We start from the raw sequence: 20,869 nt of genomic DNA on the forward strand, positions 1-20,869 counted from the left end.
CTTTGTGGGCAACCTGTTGTACTTAACCACTCTTCTTGTGGATGTCTTCTTTTTATAGCCTTTATGTTTTTTAGCTTTCCTTGCTACAACTTGTGAGCACTGCCTTTTGCTGTCCATCTCTGGGAAGTGTCTGTCTCTGCCTTCTCTGTAAACGCTCTTTGGGTAGTGTAATATTTTACTTCCTACCTTCATGTTTGTGCCTTAGGACAATATGTTCCTATTTGAGCAGTGTGGATGCTGTAGCCTACCTCTATAGTCACTGGAGAGACAGACACCTGTAGTTGGATGGGATGTCTTTGAATCAGTTTGTCTCTAGATCTCCATGAGAGGCATACCTGCATAAGTTTGGCAGTGGTTGTTTACGCAGACTGTATTCTCAATAAGAGTTGTGTGTAAATTAGTTTTATGTGGAAAAAAAGGCATTTTTGAGGAGATGAGGCACCCAATCATCAGTCCACATACATGACAGGAAAACTCTGCCTGTAGAGTGAGGACATTGCATCATGTCACCTACGTGGTGGAGAGACCCTAACATTAAAGTGCATATGTCTTGGCTAAGATAAGAAAATCTTTTTTTTCTTTCTTAATTTGTAGAATCATGCAGACATTTGTTACACAACAGTGGAAGAACAGCAAAGAGAAATCTAATTGTACGCACAATGAGAAGGTGTCTGACAAAAAGGTGAAATCCCCTCTGCACATCTTTTCTACATTGCGCAGGTAATAGCAAGGAAAGTGAGCTGTTAACACCATATCCTGTTCAAAATCCACAGCAGACTTCACAAGGTGAAATGTTGAGTTTTTCTCCACAGAGAAGTATTCTATTTATATCTTACCTCATGGGTTTCCAGTCCTTTCCTTGCATGACATCGAAAGTGAACTAGATACTACTGCAGCTTCTAAGACTGTTTCAAGACAGAGCATTTCAGTGCCCTGTGCTGTGAAACAGCCATGTTTCATCTATAATTGGAAATAATTAATTTTATGTTACTTAACTTCTTGTATTTGTATCTTTATAGCTTGGTGGCATTTGACTGTTACTTGAATAGCAAGAATATAAAAATAATTAATATAGACAAGTAATATATAACATATATGTAATATATATATTATATATATTTTTAAAATTCTGTGGTTGTCTATTTGTTCTTTCCACAGCTGTGTGTATTTTTGATTTTTTAAAACTAGAGTGTTCATTAAGGAAAGACTGATTTTTAGAGCTGCTGAGCACCCACCCCTCTTCACTGTTTTAAGTACATTAATGTTCACCACTTCTGAAATGCAGGCACAGAGTTTCAAAGAATAAAGGCATTAAAAACATGAGAAGTAGTTTGTGAATAGTTCATTTGAATTCATTATGACTTCTGCCAGTTACTCATACTCTTAAGTGTATGTAAGATCAGGCTCTAATTTTACATTCTTTCAGGAATGTGACTATTTACTCTAGCATGTTTTCCTGCTTATGAAGGGTTGACAGATCACCCCTTCTGTGAATTTGAATTGAATCCTTCTTTGAACATTCCTTCTCTTTGATGAATTTTACCATTCTAAATTCCGTGTATAAAAAAGATAGGGAGTACACTGATCACTCATATTGAAGAAGGGAAGAATGTCAAAGATGACAAAAGATTATTTGTCTTTTCAAAGATAGAAGAGGAAGGTGGTGTTTAAAGTAGAAAGATTATCCATTCCCTACCATGCTGCATACCATTGCCTAGTACAGGCTGTAGCTTGGGGTTTGGTTGTATTCAGAAAGGGCATACAAAATCCAGCCCAGTCTTCCTCCTCTTGATTTGACTGCTGCTGCAGTGCCTGTCCAAAGATGGCTCAGCCCAAATGCAGGGACCCCTGCTCTCCCTAGAGTGCCATTCCTACCTCTTGTCTGCAGGAGGGTGGTAGTGAGCCAACTGCAACAGTGAGTCAGCAACCTCCACATGCATCTTCTACTGTACTTGCTAACAGGGTGGGGAAACCTGCCAGCCTGTTCCCTTGGGGTTTCAGTTCTTTTCTATTCGATCCAAGACCAAAAAATACTCTAAAGATTGAGGTTGCTTATAAAGCATAGAAAAATGATTCAGCATACTTGTTACATGTTTCTGCATTGCAAGGACAGGTGAATGTGAACCTTGTAGCAGTGTGACAGTTCATGTGAGTGTTGTTTTGTAAAAACCTTTTGTTCTTTACTTTCTGCATTCCTAATTTAGGTCCCTCATATTCTCATTTCTAGTGTTACAGAGCTAGAATTTGTCTGAAACAGGAAAAAAGGGCATCAAATTGTATTCCACAAAGCACGCAGATTGTTATGAGGTTTTAAAAAATAATGTTCATTTCAGACAAATTAAATTTGATTTACTGCCCGCAAGTTTCACTGCTCATGCTGTCTTCCATTGGATCTGGACACAGAATTTGTTATGCTGTGTCCGGAAGACAATAACTTTAATGGGATCATATGATGATGATTACATAGGAAAGATAGATTTTGATAAGGAAAATGTGTTACAATCTCATCTGAAATACGTGGTTTTCATTGCAAAGATGATTTCCTGAATAAATGGTTTGTTTATAGACATAAAGATCTTTACAAAGAGCTTTAAGGATATAGCTCTAACTTCTACTTAAGTAGTCATCTTTTTGATCAATGAGCCTGTATGTAAATAGGAGAAAGATGTCTATTTGGTATTGGAAAATTAGTCCTACAAAGAATTGCTTGGGTTTTTTTAATGTTGGGTTGTGTTTATCACTAGTGAAATACATAAAGACAGGGGACACTTAAAAATGTTTACATATGTGCGGTCTTGCTTGATTTGTAGAAGATTTTGATTGTTCTCCAGCTTTGTCTTCTTTATTTTTAAGGTCGCCAAGTTATCCTCCACCTGGCTGCGGAAAAAGTAAATCAAAACTGAAGTCAGAACAGGATGGCATCTCCAAAACTCACAAGCTACTGAGAAGGACTTGCTCTAGCACAGTGAAGGCAGAGGATACGTGTGCCACAAAATCTCACAGAACCTTTGGCCACTCGTTGTCGAGTGACCCTAGGGCTGAACAGACAATGGCTATTAAATCGCACAAACTGCTGAACCGTCCTTGCTCTGCAGCCATCAAGCAGGAGGAGTGCATCACTTTAAAGCCCCATAAGCTGTTAAGCAGGTCATGTTCTGGGGACCCTCGATGTGAGCACAACAGCACCTTGAAGCCCCACAAACTTTTAAGCAGGTCCTACTCCAGTAATCTTAGAATGGAAGAATTGGATGGATTGAAGAATCACAAGTTACTCAGCAAGGCTTACTCCAATGCCCCTAAATCATCCAAAATGGAGCCTTTCAAGGAGTCCACCACAGCAGAGAGCAGGAGGCTCTCTCTTACCTCAGGGCTTATTGGTATCTTAACACCATCTTCATCATCACCTTCACAAGCTGCTGTGCGTAATAATTTTTTTATTCTGCTCATTTTCCTCCTATTATTTTCAAACGTGCTGTTATGCTTATTATGCAAAGGCATTAATACTTAGGACATATATTAGTGAATATATTGGATATACTGAACATATTGGAAGATGAGCAGTAGAGTCAGCTTTTTAAGGAGGATTTAAACCACTGTGCATGCACATATATATAAGTTATAAAACCGGAATTTGCTTAGGTCACGATAGAGATTTCACGTCATGTTGAATACAGCTCAATGTACCTGCTGGCCATGGGAAATGTTCAATTATCCGCTTCCTTCCCTGCCTCCTTTCTTGCTGCAGGAAGAAGGGAGGGTGTGTGCTTCTGTGCTGCAAAATTGGCTTGGTCACGCAGGTCTTTTCTTATTTCAGTGTTTGCTTTGTGGGGGAAGCAACCATCCATCGGCTTGTTCGGATGCCAAGTCACCTCTTCTTCTGGTCTTTGCATCTGTGATCATCATCATAGTGGAAGGAATGCAGTCATGATTCAGCTCACCTCTTGCGCGTTTGTGCTTTGTGAAAGGTTTAACCTTCAAATGCGCTGGTGACAGCCGAAGGTCGGGGAAGGAATTAGGTTCACACTGACCCCCTTTCTTTCCCAGACATGTGATCGATTGGGAAAACAAAGGGTAGCACATATTCTTAAAATGAAGAAAGAGCACTCAAAATTAAGTCTTCTGCCTCTGCCTCATAGAAGATGGCTTTTATACTTTAGAGGAAAGAGTGGGTCTGTTCGTGCGCTTTCAAGGCACCCATCTGTTTTCTGAATTAGATCTGGGGAGAGACACTTAAGAGACGGTCCTCTCCACTCCCTTAGCCTGCTGGTATCTTGATGTTCTCAGCAAGAAAAAGCTGATTGTTGCTTGAAATGCTATACATATATTCAAAATAGTGCATTCTGAATAATGAAATTACATTGAGTGTGCTATGTCTCATGGTAAATTAGCTTAATAAGCTGTGAGCTATACTCATCAGATCTAAAAGCAGCAATAAAATCATTTATATACATGCTGTGTGGTTGGTTCCTGTAATGTGCACAGCAATATTAATTTAAGGTGAGCCAACAGACTTTTTACTTGTCGACAGTTGAGAGATGCATTTTTTTCTGAATCAGCAGAGGATGGCTTAACATAGCAAGACTTTTCTCTCCTGAAGTTAATAGGAAAAGTTCCATTGATATTGGTAAGATGATGAAGAGTTAACTAAGTAGTTTAATTGTTGATGTTATCAGCTGATACGGAACAAATGCAAGCCCTGCTTGGCAGTCTGTAAAAACTACCAGTAATTTATTGGTAGAATGCATTTACTTTGAGGGAAAATAATCACATACATGGTCAGGTGCAGTTTGACTGATGTTAGCAGAGGGGCATCAACAGTCCATTTCACATTTTACATGCAGTCACCAGATACGTGGGTAACCTGGCTGCCTACCTGCAATTTGAAGTCAGTGGAATGTGGATGCAGTGAATATGGATCCTAAATGGAATCTCTTCAGTTCTCAGCTGAAGTATTTCAATCTCGTATATGAATTACAGTTAGGAGGATTGTTTCCCAGGAGAAAAAATGGAAAAGTTTTCCAATTAAGCAGTTAGAGAAATGAAAGGAAATAAGCCTATAAACAAAACCAAAAAAAACCTGTAAATGGAGGTGATCTGAATCAAAACAAGGTTTGATTGAGATAGATGTCAGCCTAGCGCAAATTTTGTACCTTACTGACTCCTGTAACAGAAGTTCCATCTCATTTACGTTGCTGTGTGTTGAAAGAAAAAGGCAGGAAGAATTTGAGTGGGATCTGAGCACAGAGATCTGTTAGCATGGTGCTTACAGAAGTAAGATCTTAGTAAATATAAAAGAAAAAAATTTTCAGCTGTTCTGCGAGTTACATTAGTCTTTCAAGCCTAAGCATATTTGGATAGACAATATGCAGTTTACATTTAATGGAAGTTACCAAATACGAGTTTATTAGAATGGAGTGAAGGCACTGGTGTTTCCATTTGAGATTAAAGTTTTTGGGATGCTGAGATACAAAACCTCATCAGATTTAAGAGCTAAAAAGAAATGCTGGAAGTCTGACCCACACTCAGCAAACAGTAAAAGGACTGATTATTTGTAATGTCTGGTTTATGCAAATGAGAGATCTTTTTAGATGCAAATATTGTTTAATTAACATATTTGCATGCAACAAATACAAATGTTTTACTATTTCCTTGTAATTAGTCTACCAACACTGAAGTTGCCTTAACTTTTTCCTTGCAGCAAAATTATGGTGCAAAATGCATTCCAGTACAAGACCGTGGCTTTCTTGTGCAGGTAGGATATCATATCTTACCCATTTATGACACACTGTGGAGCATGACCTACCTGTTAATTATTTTTAAGCAGATGTTGTTGTTCTCATTTTCATTGTTCTCAGACTATTGAATTTGCTGAGCAGCGGATACCAGTGTTGAATGAATACTGTGTAGTTTGTGATGAACCCCATGTGTTCCAGAATGGCCCTATGCTGAGGGTAAGTGATGTGCTTACTGGGATAAACAATGCATTCTGTAATGCCTTAAATAACAATGGACCATACAAACCTGTTATAAAACTATTGAATTATTTCAGATGTGTTTCATGGCAATATCCTTTTAAGATGAAAAAAATGTAATGGATATTAACTAGATTTTGGTTAAATTTAAAAATAATGTATTGCAAGCAAAGGAGATGGAAATCATGCTTGTATAATACCATAGAAATATAAAGGGGGCATGTATTTCACTGAATGCTATTGTGCTACAGTAGTCACAACTGGATAAGATAGAGGAAGTGCATTAGAGTGCTTTCCCTGTCCTCTGGCATTCTTTTGAAAGCTTAGGGTCACCTCAGTCCTTTAGCTCTTATCAAGCCACGGTCAGGGTATTCAGATACACTGGTGTTAATGCTAAAAGGTTGTGAAGTTCTTCTGACCCTCTTTTGCTCATGGGCTGCTGGAACGAGCCATCCTCCATAATGTGATAAAAAAGGCAGTAGAAGGAAATGCTCTGTGAAGTGTCTGATCTAGCAGTGACCTAGTCCAGGGGCACTGTTGTGGTTCAGTGTGCCCAAAATCTGGCCAGTTAGGCAGCTTTTCCTTCCTTTCATTCCTGTATAACTGGGAACCAGGAATTTTGCATGCTGAACTGTGTACGCTCTCTGATGCTGGTGGTGAATAAATACGGTGAAAAAGACTAAGTTGCGTCATGAGAGACATGCTGCCTGGAGCTACTGGATCAGTGCAGCTTTGTGAAAGAGTATATTAGGAGAATAAAATTCTTACCTTTAGGACTGATCTTGCAGTTTAGAGTCCCTCTTATTTCACCTGTCCTGAATTCTATGGAAACCTGAGTAACCTTAAAAGATTAAAGCCATGGAAAACTGTTGAATACCAATGTGTGAATGGTCTGACACCTGCCAGTTTCTCCACAGTGTGGTGAATAACTACATGTAAGTTGAAGCGGATATCATCTGTGATAGCTCCATGGAACTAAATTCAGAAACGTTATTGCTTACATGGCAGCAGAAGTGACCTCAGTGTCATCCCCTGTGACACTCAGTGGCACCACAGTCAGGCATTCTGGCTGCAGGCAGGCTATTCGAATAGGCTGCTAATAGGATTTGCAAAAGCATCTACATACTCAGTTAACACTGTTTTAAGTCATGGTTAAGCCTCTGTACTTTTGAAAATCCTATCAATCAGGTGTGTTTTTGCCTCTTCAAGCTCATACCTACCTTTTAAAAACATGGTTTTCTGCCAGATTTATCAGCATCCAAACCCTGATTAGAAGCCTGTAGAAAAGGCATCAGTTCCTTGGTGTTCATCTTTGAATGCACTGCTATGCCTATTACCTGTGACAGCATGAAATAAGACAAAGTGAGTAATGTTTGGATAGTGAGTAAAGTTTGGATAATATAATTATTTAAATTGGATTTTATCTGTCGTCCATAAGACAAAGCAAACAGTAGGATTTCTTCCTATTCACATGGTGAACTATTAAAAGAAAACAGAATGGAAAGTCATCTGTTCTGAATAAAAAAATCGTAATTCTTCTTGCCTTTCCACTTTAGAGATTAAAATCCCTCAGAATTACTTTTCTCTGTCTTCAACTTAGAGGGGTCATTTTAACTATCTGAGAGTTTGTCAGCACTTCAGAACAGAGGAAAGTGCAAGTATGTTTGCCACTAAACATATATTCATCGGTGCCTTTGCAAGCAGCATAACGTAGTGAGCTTTGCAAGAATGAAAGGGTGTCCTTACATAACCCAGGGAGAAGGAGATAGCAGGAAGAAATCTAGCATGCTCTGTGTATGCTTGAATGACTCAATAAGCAATATAGAGCCATTAATGAGTTTGCAGTTCTGTAGAAGATGAGAAAGGATCTCAGTTTGAATCGAGCATGAGCTTGCCAAAGGGTCTTAAGGAAATGTATGCTTCACTCTACTGAGAGCTCTAGCAGAGTCAGCTTAAAGTAGTCAATTGTAGGGTTTATTTACATACTTAAGCTGCACATACACATACACGTACATACATATATATATAAAATTTATATAAAGAGAATAAAGAATGACCTAACTGAAAGAGCACTTTAATACTGCTGCAACAGCGGATCTCAGAAATAGAGTACTTTATTAAGCAGAATGCAGGGGGCTTTTATTAAAGGAAAGGCTACATGCAATCTAGTCTTACGTCGCTTAATGGATCCCGTACGTAGTATCCTTGGCCTTCATAAAGAGCTTTAGAGTGCTCATACTTTCGATACCACAGTAACTTCACCAGGTTTCATAATGATCAGAACCTTGCTATGATCTGCTTATATTATGATTCTGTGTCTAGATCCCATTTTCTACAGATGTCCATATCTCAAAGGCATTACTTAGGCTCTGTGTGTAGTTGGTTGAATCACAAGAGATGCCACAGACTAAATAGCTCTGGATGGTTCACCGTCTCTTCCTTTAAAGAATAGTTCCTCCACACAGATGCATACAGGGTCATGTCTGGGTGTGTGTATCCTTAATGACATGTTTCCCTTCTACCTTTTGGACCTTTTTTCCAACGACAAAAAAGCATATGAATTTATAAAAGCATAACAAAGTTATTGCTTGAGAAGTTATTTTAAAAGGTATTTAGGCTTGATTTTCTGGTATTTACTGGAGTTTTGCACAATTGCAAAGAAGCTGGTGAGGAATTTGGTTCTGTAATCCACTAGTATGTCAGCCTGACACCTTTCCTGAACTATAGTGTAGTTTAATTAATTGTCTTGAAATGCGGTTTAAAAAATTCAACAATTGTCATCACTCAATAATTACATTCTTTTAATACTGTAAACTCTCATACCTGGGTGTAGTTTTTTATGCTGGTTATTAATGATTTGCATAATTCAGGTGTCTCATCCTCAGGACAGCTGAAGATACCAAATGAAACTGAAAGACAAAGATTTCCTTTTTGCAGATTTGCTCTACAGGCTATTTTTTTAATCTTAGTTGTGAAGTATCTTTAAATCAACCTCTCTCAGCACAAGCTTTCTTCTCAGTATTGTGTTTCTTTTTCCTAGATAACTTTTTCTGGGGGGTGTTCTGGTTTTAGTATCTATTTCAGTTTACTTTTCTTTCTTAAAATCTTGACATCTTTATCATAAGAGCAACTTGATGACAACAAGATGTGCCTTTTTGTATAGCTTAATTTAGACACTAGATCCACATGGCAGATGTACCATTGTATGAAAGATGTCTGTTGCAGAATAGCTGCATAACACAATTGCATATGTTTGGCTTTATGCTCTTACAATGGACACCTGTCTTGCTCCAGAGCCCACAGTACTAATCTAATCATGTGAATGTTCCGTGCTGGTTCAAGGATCCTGTTGTACACAGGAATCTTTGGGTGTTGTTAGGCTATTTTAGTCACTTATTGCGGATAAATAAAGAGGCTACCTTAGTGACTTACTGACGATTAATAAGGACAAGATTCTTAGATTTCTCTTGGGAATTTTTTTACGGAGCAAAGAGTGGATCTTTCAGAACAACCAGTTTTCTTTTGAGCTCAGAAAGTTCCCTGAAATACAGAAGATCATGTGCATGTATAGATAAAAACACATTATGTAGATGGGGTAACTTCAAAACACTCACAAACCTAATGGTCTCACAAGGAACTGCAGCTGTATTACTGTGAAGGGGAAGGACAAAGGTTCTCTGGAATGCAAGAAGGAGTCTTAGAAAAGTACTATAATGCATCATGAAGCTGTAACGCTCTTCTTTATAAAGTCCATGGTCCATTGCTTCATTTCATCCCCTTTTTAAAAAAAACAGTAAAATGGGTAATGCTTTCCTTCAGGTATTCACACGTTTCCCAGTGCGCCCAAAGTTATAAAAGCTGAATTGGATATTTAGAGATACACATTTATGTAGAATGCAACCAAAAACTGCAGATTCTCTGAAATCACTGCATGGCATGATATGCAGGGAAAATTAAATCAATACATGGATCCTAAGAAGAAAAAGTATTATTTAACCTCTTACATAATATGGGCCATACTATTTCATGCAGTTATTCCTAACAGTGATCTGAATCCTACGTATTTCACTTTTCATAGAAGGATTAACAAACAGCTTTGAAATCATTAGCGAGGGTTGGGACTGCAGCCTTTACATCCAAACAGCTCCCTTATCTCGTAAAGAATCACAGTGCATCCTCCTGCAAGGCGACCTGTGCTGCACAGCTCTAAGGAGCTCTGTCATCAGTCTCTTCTGAAGTAGCTCTTTTCTCAGCTTTGAAAAAGTGGGAAGTACAAGGTCAGACATAAGTTTTGTGCTGAGGAGAGACGGAGAAGGAAGACCTGGTAAACCTACTGAAAACAGTAAGAGTCTGCTTGTTTGAATCATTAGCCTCATGTTACTGTCTTTGAATTTGTTCTCAACAGAGAAGTTGTTTATATGAGTGAGACATGGACTATTATTTGTTTGTAATTAATGGCTAGATTTGAATTGTTTCAAAAACATATTTTGAAATGCTTTTTTTCTGACATTTTCAAACATTGAAAATGTGTATCATTCACATATGTGTTGTTATAATAGTTAAAGAGATTATTCTGATTTCTGTCGAACTACCATATTACACTAAATATTGGAAGTAAACTTAGGAAATTCTAATGACTTCCACAAAGCCCGTTCTGTAGTACTGAGGTATTCTCCCATGGGGTGTGTGTCTCCAGTGAAAAGCCCTGAAACTTGAGCTTGTTTCATCCACTGTCTTTTACAGGCTTTTTGAAAATCTCCGGGGATGGACACTCCCCAGCCTCTCTAGGCAGCCTGTTCCAGTGCTTGATAAAGCTGTAGAGAAAGCTGATTTTAGCTTTATCTAAAACTTTAGATAAAGTTTAGATAAAGGTAGTCCTGTATGAGAGAATAAAAGCACTAACTGACCTCCAAAGGTACTTTTCAACCATATGATTTGGTTCATCTAGCTAAAAAAATGCATTTTCCAAAGCAGATATAGTAATGTACTAAAGAAACTTCAGCATTATTTGGTTCTATATTAGAAGGCTATTAACTTTTTTTAATGCCATATGAAATTCTTCCTGTAACTCTAGAGCTGATAATAATATTCTAGGCAAGGACTAAGTTGTATTTTAATAATACAACAGTTTTGCTGCTATAATAGTAGAGAGATATCTTCTTTTAGGAATTTAGCATGTACTTTTATTGCAAACAGTTAAATATAATGAAATCATTAGTCATTAACAAAAGCGGTTATTATATTTAAGGATCTGATTAAAAGAAGTATAATAAAAATATATTATCATGTATTATCATATTCAAAGACTGGAGGAAAACAAATGTCACTCCTGTCTTCAAGAAGGGGAGGAGCCAGAGAACTACAGGCTGGTCACCCTCACCTCGATCCCTGGGAAGGTGATGGAGCAGCTAAGCCTGGAAACCATTTCCAGGCATGTTAAGGACAAGAAAATCATCAGGGGCAGTCAGCGTGGCTTCACCAATGGGAAGTCATGCTTGACAAACTTCGTAAACTTCTATAATGGAGTGACTGGTCTGGTAGATGAGGGGAAAGCAGTGGATATTGTCTACCTGGACTTCAGTAAGGCCTTTGATACTGTCTCCCATAAGATCCTCGTAGACAAGCTGTTGCTGCATGGGCTGGATGAGGAGATAGTGAGGTATGAAAACTCACTGAATGGCTGGGCCCAGAGAGTGATGGTCAGTGTCACAAAGTCTAGTTGGAGGCCAGTAACTAGCTGTGTACCCCAGGGATCAATGCTGGATCTAGTCCTGTTTCATATCTTCATTAATCATCTGGATGATGGAGCAGAGTGTACCCTCAGAAAGTTTGCAGATGACACAAAACTGGGAGAAGTGCGTGACGCTCCAGAGCAATGGGGTGCCATTCAAAGAGATCTCGACAGGCTGGAGAAATGGGCTGACAGGAGTCTCATGCAGTTCAACTATTTAAGGGCAAAGTCCTGCACCTAGGGAGGAACAATGCCAGGCACCAATATATGTTGGGGGCCACCCAGCTGGAAAGCACTTGGCAGGAAAGTACCTGGGGGTCCTGGTGGACACCAAGTTAAACATGAGCCAGCAATGTGCTTTTGCGATAAGGGAGGTTAATGGTATTCTGGGCTGCATTAAACAACAGAATTGCCAGCAAGTGGAGGGAGGTGATCCTTCCCCTCTACCCAGCACTGGTGAGGCCACACTGGGAGTACTGTGTCCGGTTCTGGGCTCCCTCGTACAAGAGAGAGATGGAGCTACTGGAGGGAGTCGAGTGAAGGGCCACTCAGATGATTAAGGGATTGGAGCATCTCACATAGGAGGAGAGGCTGAGCAAGCTGGGACTATTCAGACTGGAAAAGAGAAGTCTCAGGCAGCATCTTATTAATGTATATAAATAGCTGAAGGGAGGGTACAAAGAGGATGGAGACGGGCTCTTTTCAGTGGTGCTCAGTGACAGGACAAGAGGCAATGGGCACAAACTGAAACACAGAAGGTTCCATTGGAACATCAGGAAACACTTTTCTACGTTTTTCACCTTTTCTGAGGGTGACTGAGCATAGGAGCAGGTTGCCCAGAGAGACTGTGGGGTCTCCATCCATGGAGACATTCAAAAGCCATCTGGACACGGTCCTCAGCAACTGGCTCAGGGAGAGCCTGCTTGAGCAGGGGTGTTGGACCAGGTGACCTCCGGAGATCTCTTCCAACCTCAATGATTCTGTACTTCAGTGCCTGAATTCAGCTTTTACATAGTATAATAATTCAAGATGTGTGACTAATGTCTGTTTTACTATCTACACCTTCCCGAATTCCTCATTTACAGATACTAAAGCCATGGGTAAAACAGCATAATTGAATGGATTTTAAAGACCTGTGAGACAATTACACGGGACAAACAAATCTCAGAATATATTCAATAAGGTGATAAAAAAACCCTCTCTATATCAATAATTTTTCTTTCAGTCAAGAAGTCTCTTTAGAGTGCCATCTTGTGTTGAAACCTCAAACTGAGGCCTCTTCAAAGCAAGCAGGAAATAGTAAAAAACTCAGCAAAACTAAATATTGAAGCTAATTTCTTTGAAATTTGTACTCCAGTACAGACATCTCTGCTGTTTAAAGTTTTTCCCATAAAATATGAATGGTAAAATAGTGTAAAACAGTATTTGAAATAGCTGTTGTTTTTATTTAGCTGTAAAAATAAGTACGGTCTGGTAATTCTGCTATATCTGTTCTTATATTAGTAAGCTTACATTTTTAGAATGTTTTTCATCCCAAAGTGCTCAGTTATGGTTTATTCATTATGGGTGAAATCTTGGCCTCGGTGAGTTTCTGTTGACTTGAAGAGGGCTTGAGATTTCTCTGTCCTTTGAATGTAAGATTCTTAGCCACCACCAAAACACAGTAGCATTGATGTTCCAGAAGCAGTACACTGCTTACAGTTGGGAGTTTTTTTGCAGTAGAATGAACATCATTGAACTATGGAGAAAAGTGTAGGTATACAACTGTGTTTAGCCAAAGTGGAGTTTAGCCAAGATGCTTGTGGAATTCCAAGATTCTTGTGGAATAATGCAGTGGTGCTTCTTACCGTTACTCCACAATATACACTGGTTTTATCTCTTTTTATGAAAAAAACCTCTCCAGTTACAACCAGTACTTTAGTAGAATGGATTTCAATCACTTTATTTTTTACCAAGAGAGTAAAATGGCTGCAGTATAGCTTTTCCTGTTACCATGAACTTACCAAAGTGCACCTTGCCCAACTAGCGCTCCATGATGCTTGTCTATTTGCTGTCTGTTTACCATCTGTTTATATATCTGGGAAGTAAAAATAAAAAAAAAAAAAAAGGTTGTATAAGCTGTCCAAGAATGCAGAAAAAAAACCCAAACAAAAAAAACCCACAAAAAAACAGAAAATAAAATCTGGAGCAGCCAAAACAAAACCAAACAGAACAAGTGACATTTCTCACTCAGTCTCAGTCTACTCTCATCTTTCTACAGGTTGTATCTGCTTACCACTGTGGTATCTCCCATGTCTTTCAGCAGCATGTTCCACGTATCACATAAATATTGTGAGATTATTCAGAGAGCTTGCCTTACAGATTTGTAGTGAGATAGAGTATTAAATAAGTTATTACTGCTTTCTGGCAGTGTGTATACCTATACAGAGCTCATAGTAGCTTGACTTCATGGAGCTTATAGTATGGAATAGACAGAATAGACTTTTTCGGTTGGAAGGGACCTACAATGATCATCTAGTCCAACTGCCTGACCAATTCAGGGCTGACCAAAGGTTAAAGCATGTTATTAAGGGCATTGTCCAAATTCCCCTTAAACAAGAACAGGATTGGGGCATCGACCACCCCTCTAGGAAGCCTGTTCCAGGGTTTGAACACCCTCTCAGTAAAGAAATGGTTCCCAATGTCAAGTCTGAACCTCCCCTGGCGCAGCTTTGAACCATTGCCACGAGTCCTATCACTGGATACCAGGCAGAAGAGATCAGCACCTCCCTCTCCATTTCCTCTCCTCAGGAAGCTGTAGAGAGCCATGAGGTCACCCCTCAGCCTCCTTTTCTCCAAACTAGACAAACCCAGAGTCCTCAGTTGCTCCGGACATGCCTTCCAGCTCTTTCACCAGCTTTGTTGCCCTCCTCTGGGTGCATTCAAGGACCTTCACGTCCTTCTTAAATTGTTGTCCGGAACTGCACACAGCACTGAAGGTGAGGCCGCACCAACACTGAATACAGCAGGATAATCACCTCTTTTGACCAGCTGGTTATACCCTGTTTGATGCACCCCAGGATGCGGTTTGACCTCTTGGCTGCCAGGGCACACTGCTGACTCCTGTTGAACCTGCTGCCAGCCAGCACCCCCAGATCCCTTTCTGCAAGGCTGCTCTCCAGCCACTCCTCTCCCCATTTATACTTGTTGCTGGCATTACTCTGTCCTAGGGGCAGAATCAAGCATTTTGACTTGTTAAATTTCATCCCATTAATGATTGCCCAATGCTCCAATCTATCTAGATCTCTCTGCAAGGCCTCCTGTCCCTCAAGAGAGTCAACAGCACCTCCCAGTTTGGTATCATCAGCAAACTTGCTAATGGTGTATTCAACTCCTGCATCCAGCTTGTTAATAAATATATTGAACAGAACTGGCCCTAGAATTGAGCCCTGAGGAACACCGGTCACCAGCCAGATGTAGCCCCATTCACTACAAGCCTTTGAGCTCTGCCCTTCAGCCAGTTCTTCACCCAGCGCACCATGAATACCCTCATCCTGCAGTGGACAACTTGTCCAGAAGGATGCTGAGGGACAGTATCAAAAGTCTTACTAAAATACAGAAAAACTACATCCACCGCCTTCCCTTCAGCTACTAGGTGGGTGACCTTATCATAGATGGATATCCAATTAGTTAAACAGGACTTTTCCTTTGTGAACCCATGTTGACTGTGCCTGATGATTGCATTATTCTCTAAATGCCTTTCAACAGTAGCCAGTATAATCTTCTCCATAATTTTTCCAGGAACTGAGTCTAGACTAACAGGTCTGTAGTTCCCTGTAGTAGTTTGTCTTCATTTGAAAATTCAGGACACAGGTGTACTTTTTTGTAATTATTTAGTTTTAAAGCAATTCCTAAATCAGTGTAAATGGGTAAATATTTAATTTTAATAAGTTTATTTTTAAATATATGTGTGTTTTAGTATAAAGCAAAAACCTGTCAATAAATGGTATTAACATACAAAGCTGAATTTTAATTTTAATAAATCATAGGTTTTTTAATCCACTATGAGCTAGTGCTGGATGTTCACTCAGAAGTGTAAACCATGGCAGAGTAGACAGGTGTGCATTAAACTTGCCTTTCAAAATAGTATTGATCATTAATAATTAAAAATTGCTTAAACTCTGAAGCTTGATGAACTTTATGTTACAGTTAAGGGTAATTCTGCATTATTTCAGTAATGATTTAAGTAAATACAGAAATCATACAGTTTAGACTCAAATCTTTACCTTGTAATTCTGTGGGAGTGTGTTCTAAGATATACATTACCTAAAACTTTTTATTTTATCAATTTTGAATTGAGTTGACCCATCTGTTATACTCTAGGAAACATAAAAGTCTTAAACTCATGAACATGCCTTGATCTAGTCCTCTTCAAGAGAATGAATATTTTACATATGGTGTTTAAGCAGCACTGGTAGAAAGTATACAAGTGCCTCATCAGTGCCTGCCTTCCAGGTACTGCTTTTACCTTGTGTCAGATCTGTAAATACAACTGAGGTTTCTGTAGCATTTGTTAATTCACCTGAAAGCGTGGGTTACAGATGTAAGCTATGAGAGAGACGGAAGAGAGCCTTTCCTACAGCTCTGGATTCTGTTTCAGAATTAGTAATATTTGTACTGCTCTGAATATAACTGATCCTTAGGTAATACGAACTCAGGTGGTAGAGAATTAGCAACCAATTTTATTTTGCCTTTTCTTACAAATGTAGCTAAGACATATCTAAAAATCCGTAACTGACACAAACTCTGAAATAAATCTTAAAAACTTGAAAGCTCACTTGCAAAAGAGACCTTTACATACCAGACTCCTTCTGTCTCTCCCTCCTTCTCTCTCACCTGCTCTTTCCCTCTTTCTTTCTTTTTCTTAGTTTCTTTCTCTCTTTCTTTCCTCCTCCTCCTCTCTCTCTTTCTCCCTCTCTCCTTTTTTTCTCTTCCTTTTTTTTCCTTTCTTTCTTTTCTTCTTTTCTTTCTCTCTTTCTTTCTTTCTGTATCTATTTATCCACTTTTTTGATATTATTGTTGCTATGTTATATCCTCATCCTTCTGGTGAGTGTAATCACCATGGTTGAAAGTAGGAAACAGAACAGAGATTTGAAATAACTTTTCATCTCCATGCCTGGTGCTTTCATTAGGAGAAGTGAGATGGTTGCTAATGGTCTCACCTTTACCATTTGTTATATTTGCTGTAAGTCAGGCTATGAGCCTTCCCTGAGCTTCTCCTTTTAGATCAAGAGTTTTTAGGTCTGTCAGTCATGTTCCAGCCTCATTAGTGTCCGTGTGACATCCCTCAGGATACAGGAAAGGTTGGCACACTGCTCTTCTGAGCACAGCTGCGGCACACATTAGAAAGTAGCAAGATAGATCAATATCGGCTATGAAAGTTTCAGCTTTTTCAATGTGAAGGAATGTCTGGCAAATATTTTAAGTAGTATATGAGTCCAAGAACCAGAATATGTCATAGTACCTAGGTGGTTTGCCTGTCTGTCATTCACAGTCACTGCTGAAAGAAGTGGCACTTGCATTGTAGCATGCAGAAACTCTGATTGAGGCCTTTTTCATCACAGCAGCAGTTGGGTGGGTGCTACTGAGCATGCAAAGAATGGGGGCGGCTAAAGGAAAAGTCCAAAAATCTCAAAAGCTCAAAAAGTGTTTTCTACTTCTGTCAGTGCCGTCTGCTTCCAAGCATTTGCAGTCTCAGATTAACTGCCTAGCTCTTATTTTCTTCTGGCTTTTCCCCAGTGGAATAATTATCCTTCTAAATAGCCTTTCACTACCAATGATCTTCACTTAGCTAAAAGTTTTGTGGAAGTCAATGGCTTTATGTTAATTTTCTTCTTTCAAGTGGAAAATCAAGTATATGTGAGACCACTAGCAGCTGCTGTTGTTGAAGAGGAGTTACAGCTGCCCTTTTCAGGTGGTGGAGAAGTTACCCACCTAGTTAGTTTTGCATGCCTTCAAGGTGATGGTTGTAATCTGTAAAATTCTGCATGCACCTAAGATGAGGTTCACGTTCGGAAATATATACTTAAGTGTATAAGCCCTATTTTGTCATGTATTTTCCCTTTGAAAACAATGGAAACTAGCAATCTAATAGAAGTTGGATATTCTGTACCTTTGTGGATATGGATCCACATCAATACAAACATATCTATACTTTCATGTATGTACACAAAAGTTCTTACAAAGTTCAGCTTGCTGAATAGTGGGTGTACTTGAACCAAAATAAGAGTATCCAAAAATAACATTGGAACAGCGTAGCTTTTATAAATGTGTTAGTGGTGGTGTTCTTGTTTGTTTGCTGTGTCTAGGGACATTTCTCATGTTTATGGTACAAAGTCAGAACAAGACTGTTCCTGTCCCAAGGGCTCACATCCTATTACAAGAGAAGAGACAAGTGGATGCCGTAAAGGGAAACACACCGGCAGTATGCAAAACATTAGCAGCAGTGTAAGAGTAGCCTTGAATCCCAGTTTTCCTTTAGAGCTTATGATTTTCTTTAAGCTCTGTCTTCTAGAATTGATTTTTTAACTTAGTTTTCATTTGTTTTCATTGGTTCTAGCATGCACAATCATGGACAAAACCAAAATATGGAAATGTGACACTGAATAGATATGTCACCATTGTGTGACAAACAAAAGCCCTTCAAATGTTTGCTTCTTAATTGTAAGCCAATCTTTTAATTTTGGAGGGAAATAAAGGAGTTTAAATGGTTGAACCTAATGACTGGAGTAGAAGACAGTGAAACAGCCATAGGAACATCTCTTGGAACACTTTACTAATGCTTGTGGGAAATTTAAGTTAAAAGCATCTGATTTGGTTAAATTGGGACAAATTTCAGAAACAGGATCCAAAAGTGCTCTTAAAATGGCTAGAGTTTGGGTTAGAAGGCATCCAGGGTGGGTATATGAAGGTAGGCTATTGAAGTGTCTGTATAGCTACAGGGTTTGGGTTATTTTCCCCATTAGACTGCAGAGCCAAAATATTCAGTGGGCATAAAGGTTCATCAAATACATAAAACCGGAAGAACTGCATAGACCCTAACAGTACTGTCTGTTCCTCTTAAGAGCTCAAATTTTGCTGTCTTGCTTCTCATATCTACAGTTCTCCAGCCTTAAGATCTTAGTTCCAGTGCCCACCTGAGAGAACAAAGGCCTTTCAAATGTCAAACATAAGTACAATGACCATTTTCCTAACTTCCCTCTTGCGGATGCTCAGACATTTCTGGGGTCACAACACAGCGGGGAAAAAAACAAAAACGAGCAAAGATGACAAATCCTGTGTTCCGTTTGCATTCTTTAAGTCTCAGGATAACTTACTTTGTTAAGTTTGTAAACAAAATGTCAAAAATAAGTATTTTCTTAATACTTTTCTTCTTGGCAAGCATGGCTAAACTTAGATTACTCTGCCATTCCAGAGCAATCCCTTCCTTTGGAATAAAAGGCAGTCTGTGTATACTGTTGATTATGATTGTCAAGGTGGTAGGACCACCATGCTTACCTAACTAAGCAAATGATTTAGCCACTTTGTAAATGTGGAAAACCTAAGAATAATGACAATTATACTTTTTGTCTAGTGTGCCATGGCACAGCGAATTGAATCGTGTTAGGCTTCATCTGCTGTCTAATGCAATGTAACATAGCAGATAAAATAAGACAAATGGGTAACACTCTATTAATAGCTCTTGTAAAGCAACTGATATGAGAATATGTCAATGCAGTGTATTTCAGTTGTTTATTGAAGTCTTGAATCTTTGAAACCCAGCAAATGCATATTTTAAGGGCTATGAAACAAGTGACTACAAATACAGCAGTATACTGACAAAGCTGTTGCCTGAAACAGAATTCAGCTAAATTTTATGTTCTCTTTATGTGTTCAGTTCATTTTTTCATTTCTGCAAGTGCTTCCTAGAGATACTGGCTTGAACTTCAAAGTGTACGGCTGTGAATGCTTTAGTGATTATCGTGATAGCTAGACTCAGAATTTTTAGTTAAAGTTTAGTAGTGCCTACCAAAGATCATTTTAAGTTTCAGTGAGCTAGGTTTTAATAATATGTATTTAAAGAAATAGTGTCCAAAAAATACTTTTGATTGCTTTCAACATTGTAATAAAAGTTATGTTTATTGGGAACAATTTTAAGGAAGGTTTTAATTTGTGTTCTTTCTTGTATTTCTTTCAACTGTTCATTTTGAGTGCTGATAACAATTCGCTGTGTGATGCATTACTCGAGCCTTTAAAAAGTTGATCTGCTAATTATCTTTCAGTAAATAAGCATGGAGTCGCTGTAAGTGTTGTAACCAATTAGGAAGCCTGTGAAGTCATGCATATTCTCTTTACTCTTAAAGCTGTGTTCTTTTTTGTTTCTGCTTTGTTTGCTTTATGAAGGCAAGACACTCAATTCTCACTCAATATGCAGTTTAACTTTTTTTATTTGATCATTGTGATGGCATTGTGAAATAAATTTTTAAAAAATATCAGCAAAAAAATGGTTTGACAGCAACGTTTTTGGTGGGGTTTTTTTGATATCTAAAAACAAGTGGAAGTGCCTTTATTTGTTAAGATAACATATGGCGTTCCCAAATACGGTGTTTATTCTATAAAAATATAATGCATTTTCTTAAAGTTTACAAATAAATTGTTGAATTAGTTAAAAATTAAATTTAAAGTATCTTCTTCAAGAAATTTGTCTTCTAGATCAGATTTTTATGTGTGTTCTCAATCGCAGAACAACAAGCTGTGAAGAATAAGCCTGCATTCATGAAGGCGGTGTGCCTTCATTTGTTTCTGGAATTGTTCTCCATTAATTTTAATTATGTAGGAGGTTTTCAGAGTCTGATAGTCTAGTGTTAAGGACATTTGGGTACTATGCCTGTAATTTTGGTTTTGTAACCTGTTTGGATTTCTGTTAAGTTTAGCCTCTGTGACTACTTACGAGTTTCAGAATCCTTCACACTTGATCTTCAGATTATTAAAAAGCTTCTCTAACGTATCTTCCTCAATAACTGACACGTATTGATAATTTGAAATTAATGTTGCTGTTAATATCTGAAGAAAAAAAATAACATTAAATGTGTTTGGGTTTTGTTGTAGGTGTTACATGATAAACAAAGAACCCAAAACTAGAACAAAA

General features: G+C 38.5%; 1 protein-coding gene across 2 annotated transcripts in view; it reads left to right on the plus strand.

Moving 5' to 3' along the window:
• Positions 1-20,869, plus strand: part of PARP8 (poly(ADP-ribose) polymerase family member 8) — a 124,451-nt gene that overhangs the window by 82,257 nt on the left and 21,325 nt on the right. For both annotated transcript variants that reach the window (XM_068422650.1, XM_068422648.1), the window contains exons 11-14: positions 595-720; positions 2,854-3,418; positions 5,699-5,752; positions 5,856-5,951. In XM_068422650.1, coding sequence (XP_068278751.1) covers positions 595-720; positions 2,854-3,418; positions 5,699-5,752; positions 5,856-5,951 — 841 coding nt within the window. The remainder of the gene's footprint in view (positions 1-594; positions 721-2,853; positions 3,419-5,698; positions 5,753-5,855; positions 5,952-20,869) is intronic.

Source organism: Nyctibius grandis, chromosome Z, assembly GCF_013368605.1.
Source record: "Nyctibius grandis isolate bNycGra1 chromosome Z, bNycGra1.pri, whole genome shotgun sequence".
Taxonomy (NCBI): domain Eukaryota; kingdom Metazoa; phylum Chordata; class Aves; order Nyctibiiformes; family Nyctibiidae; genus Nyctibius; species Nyctibius grandis.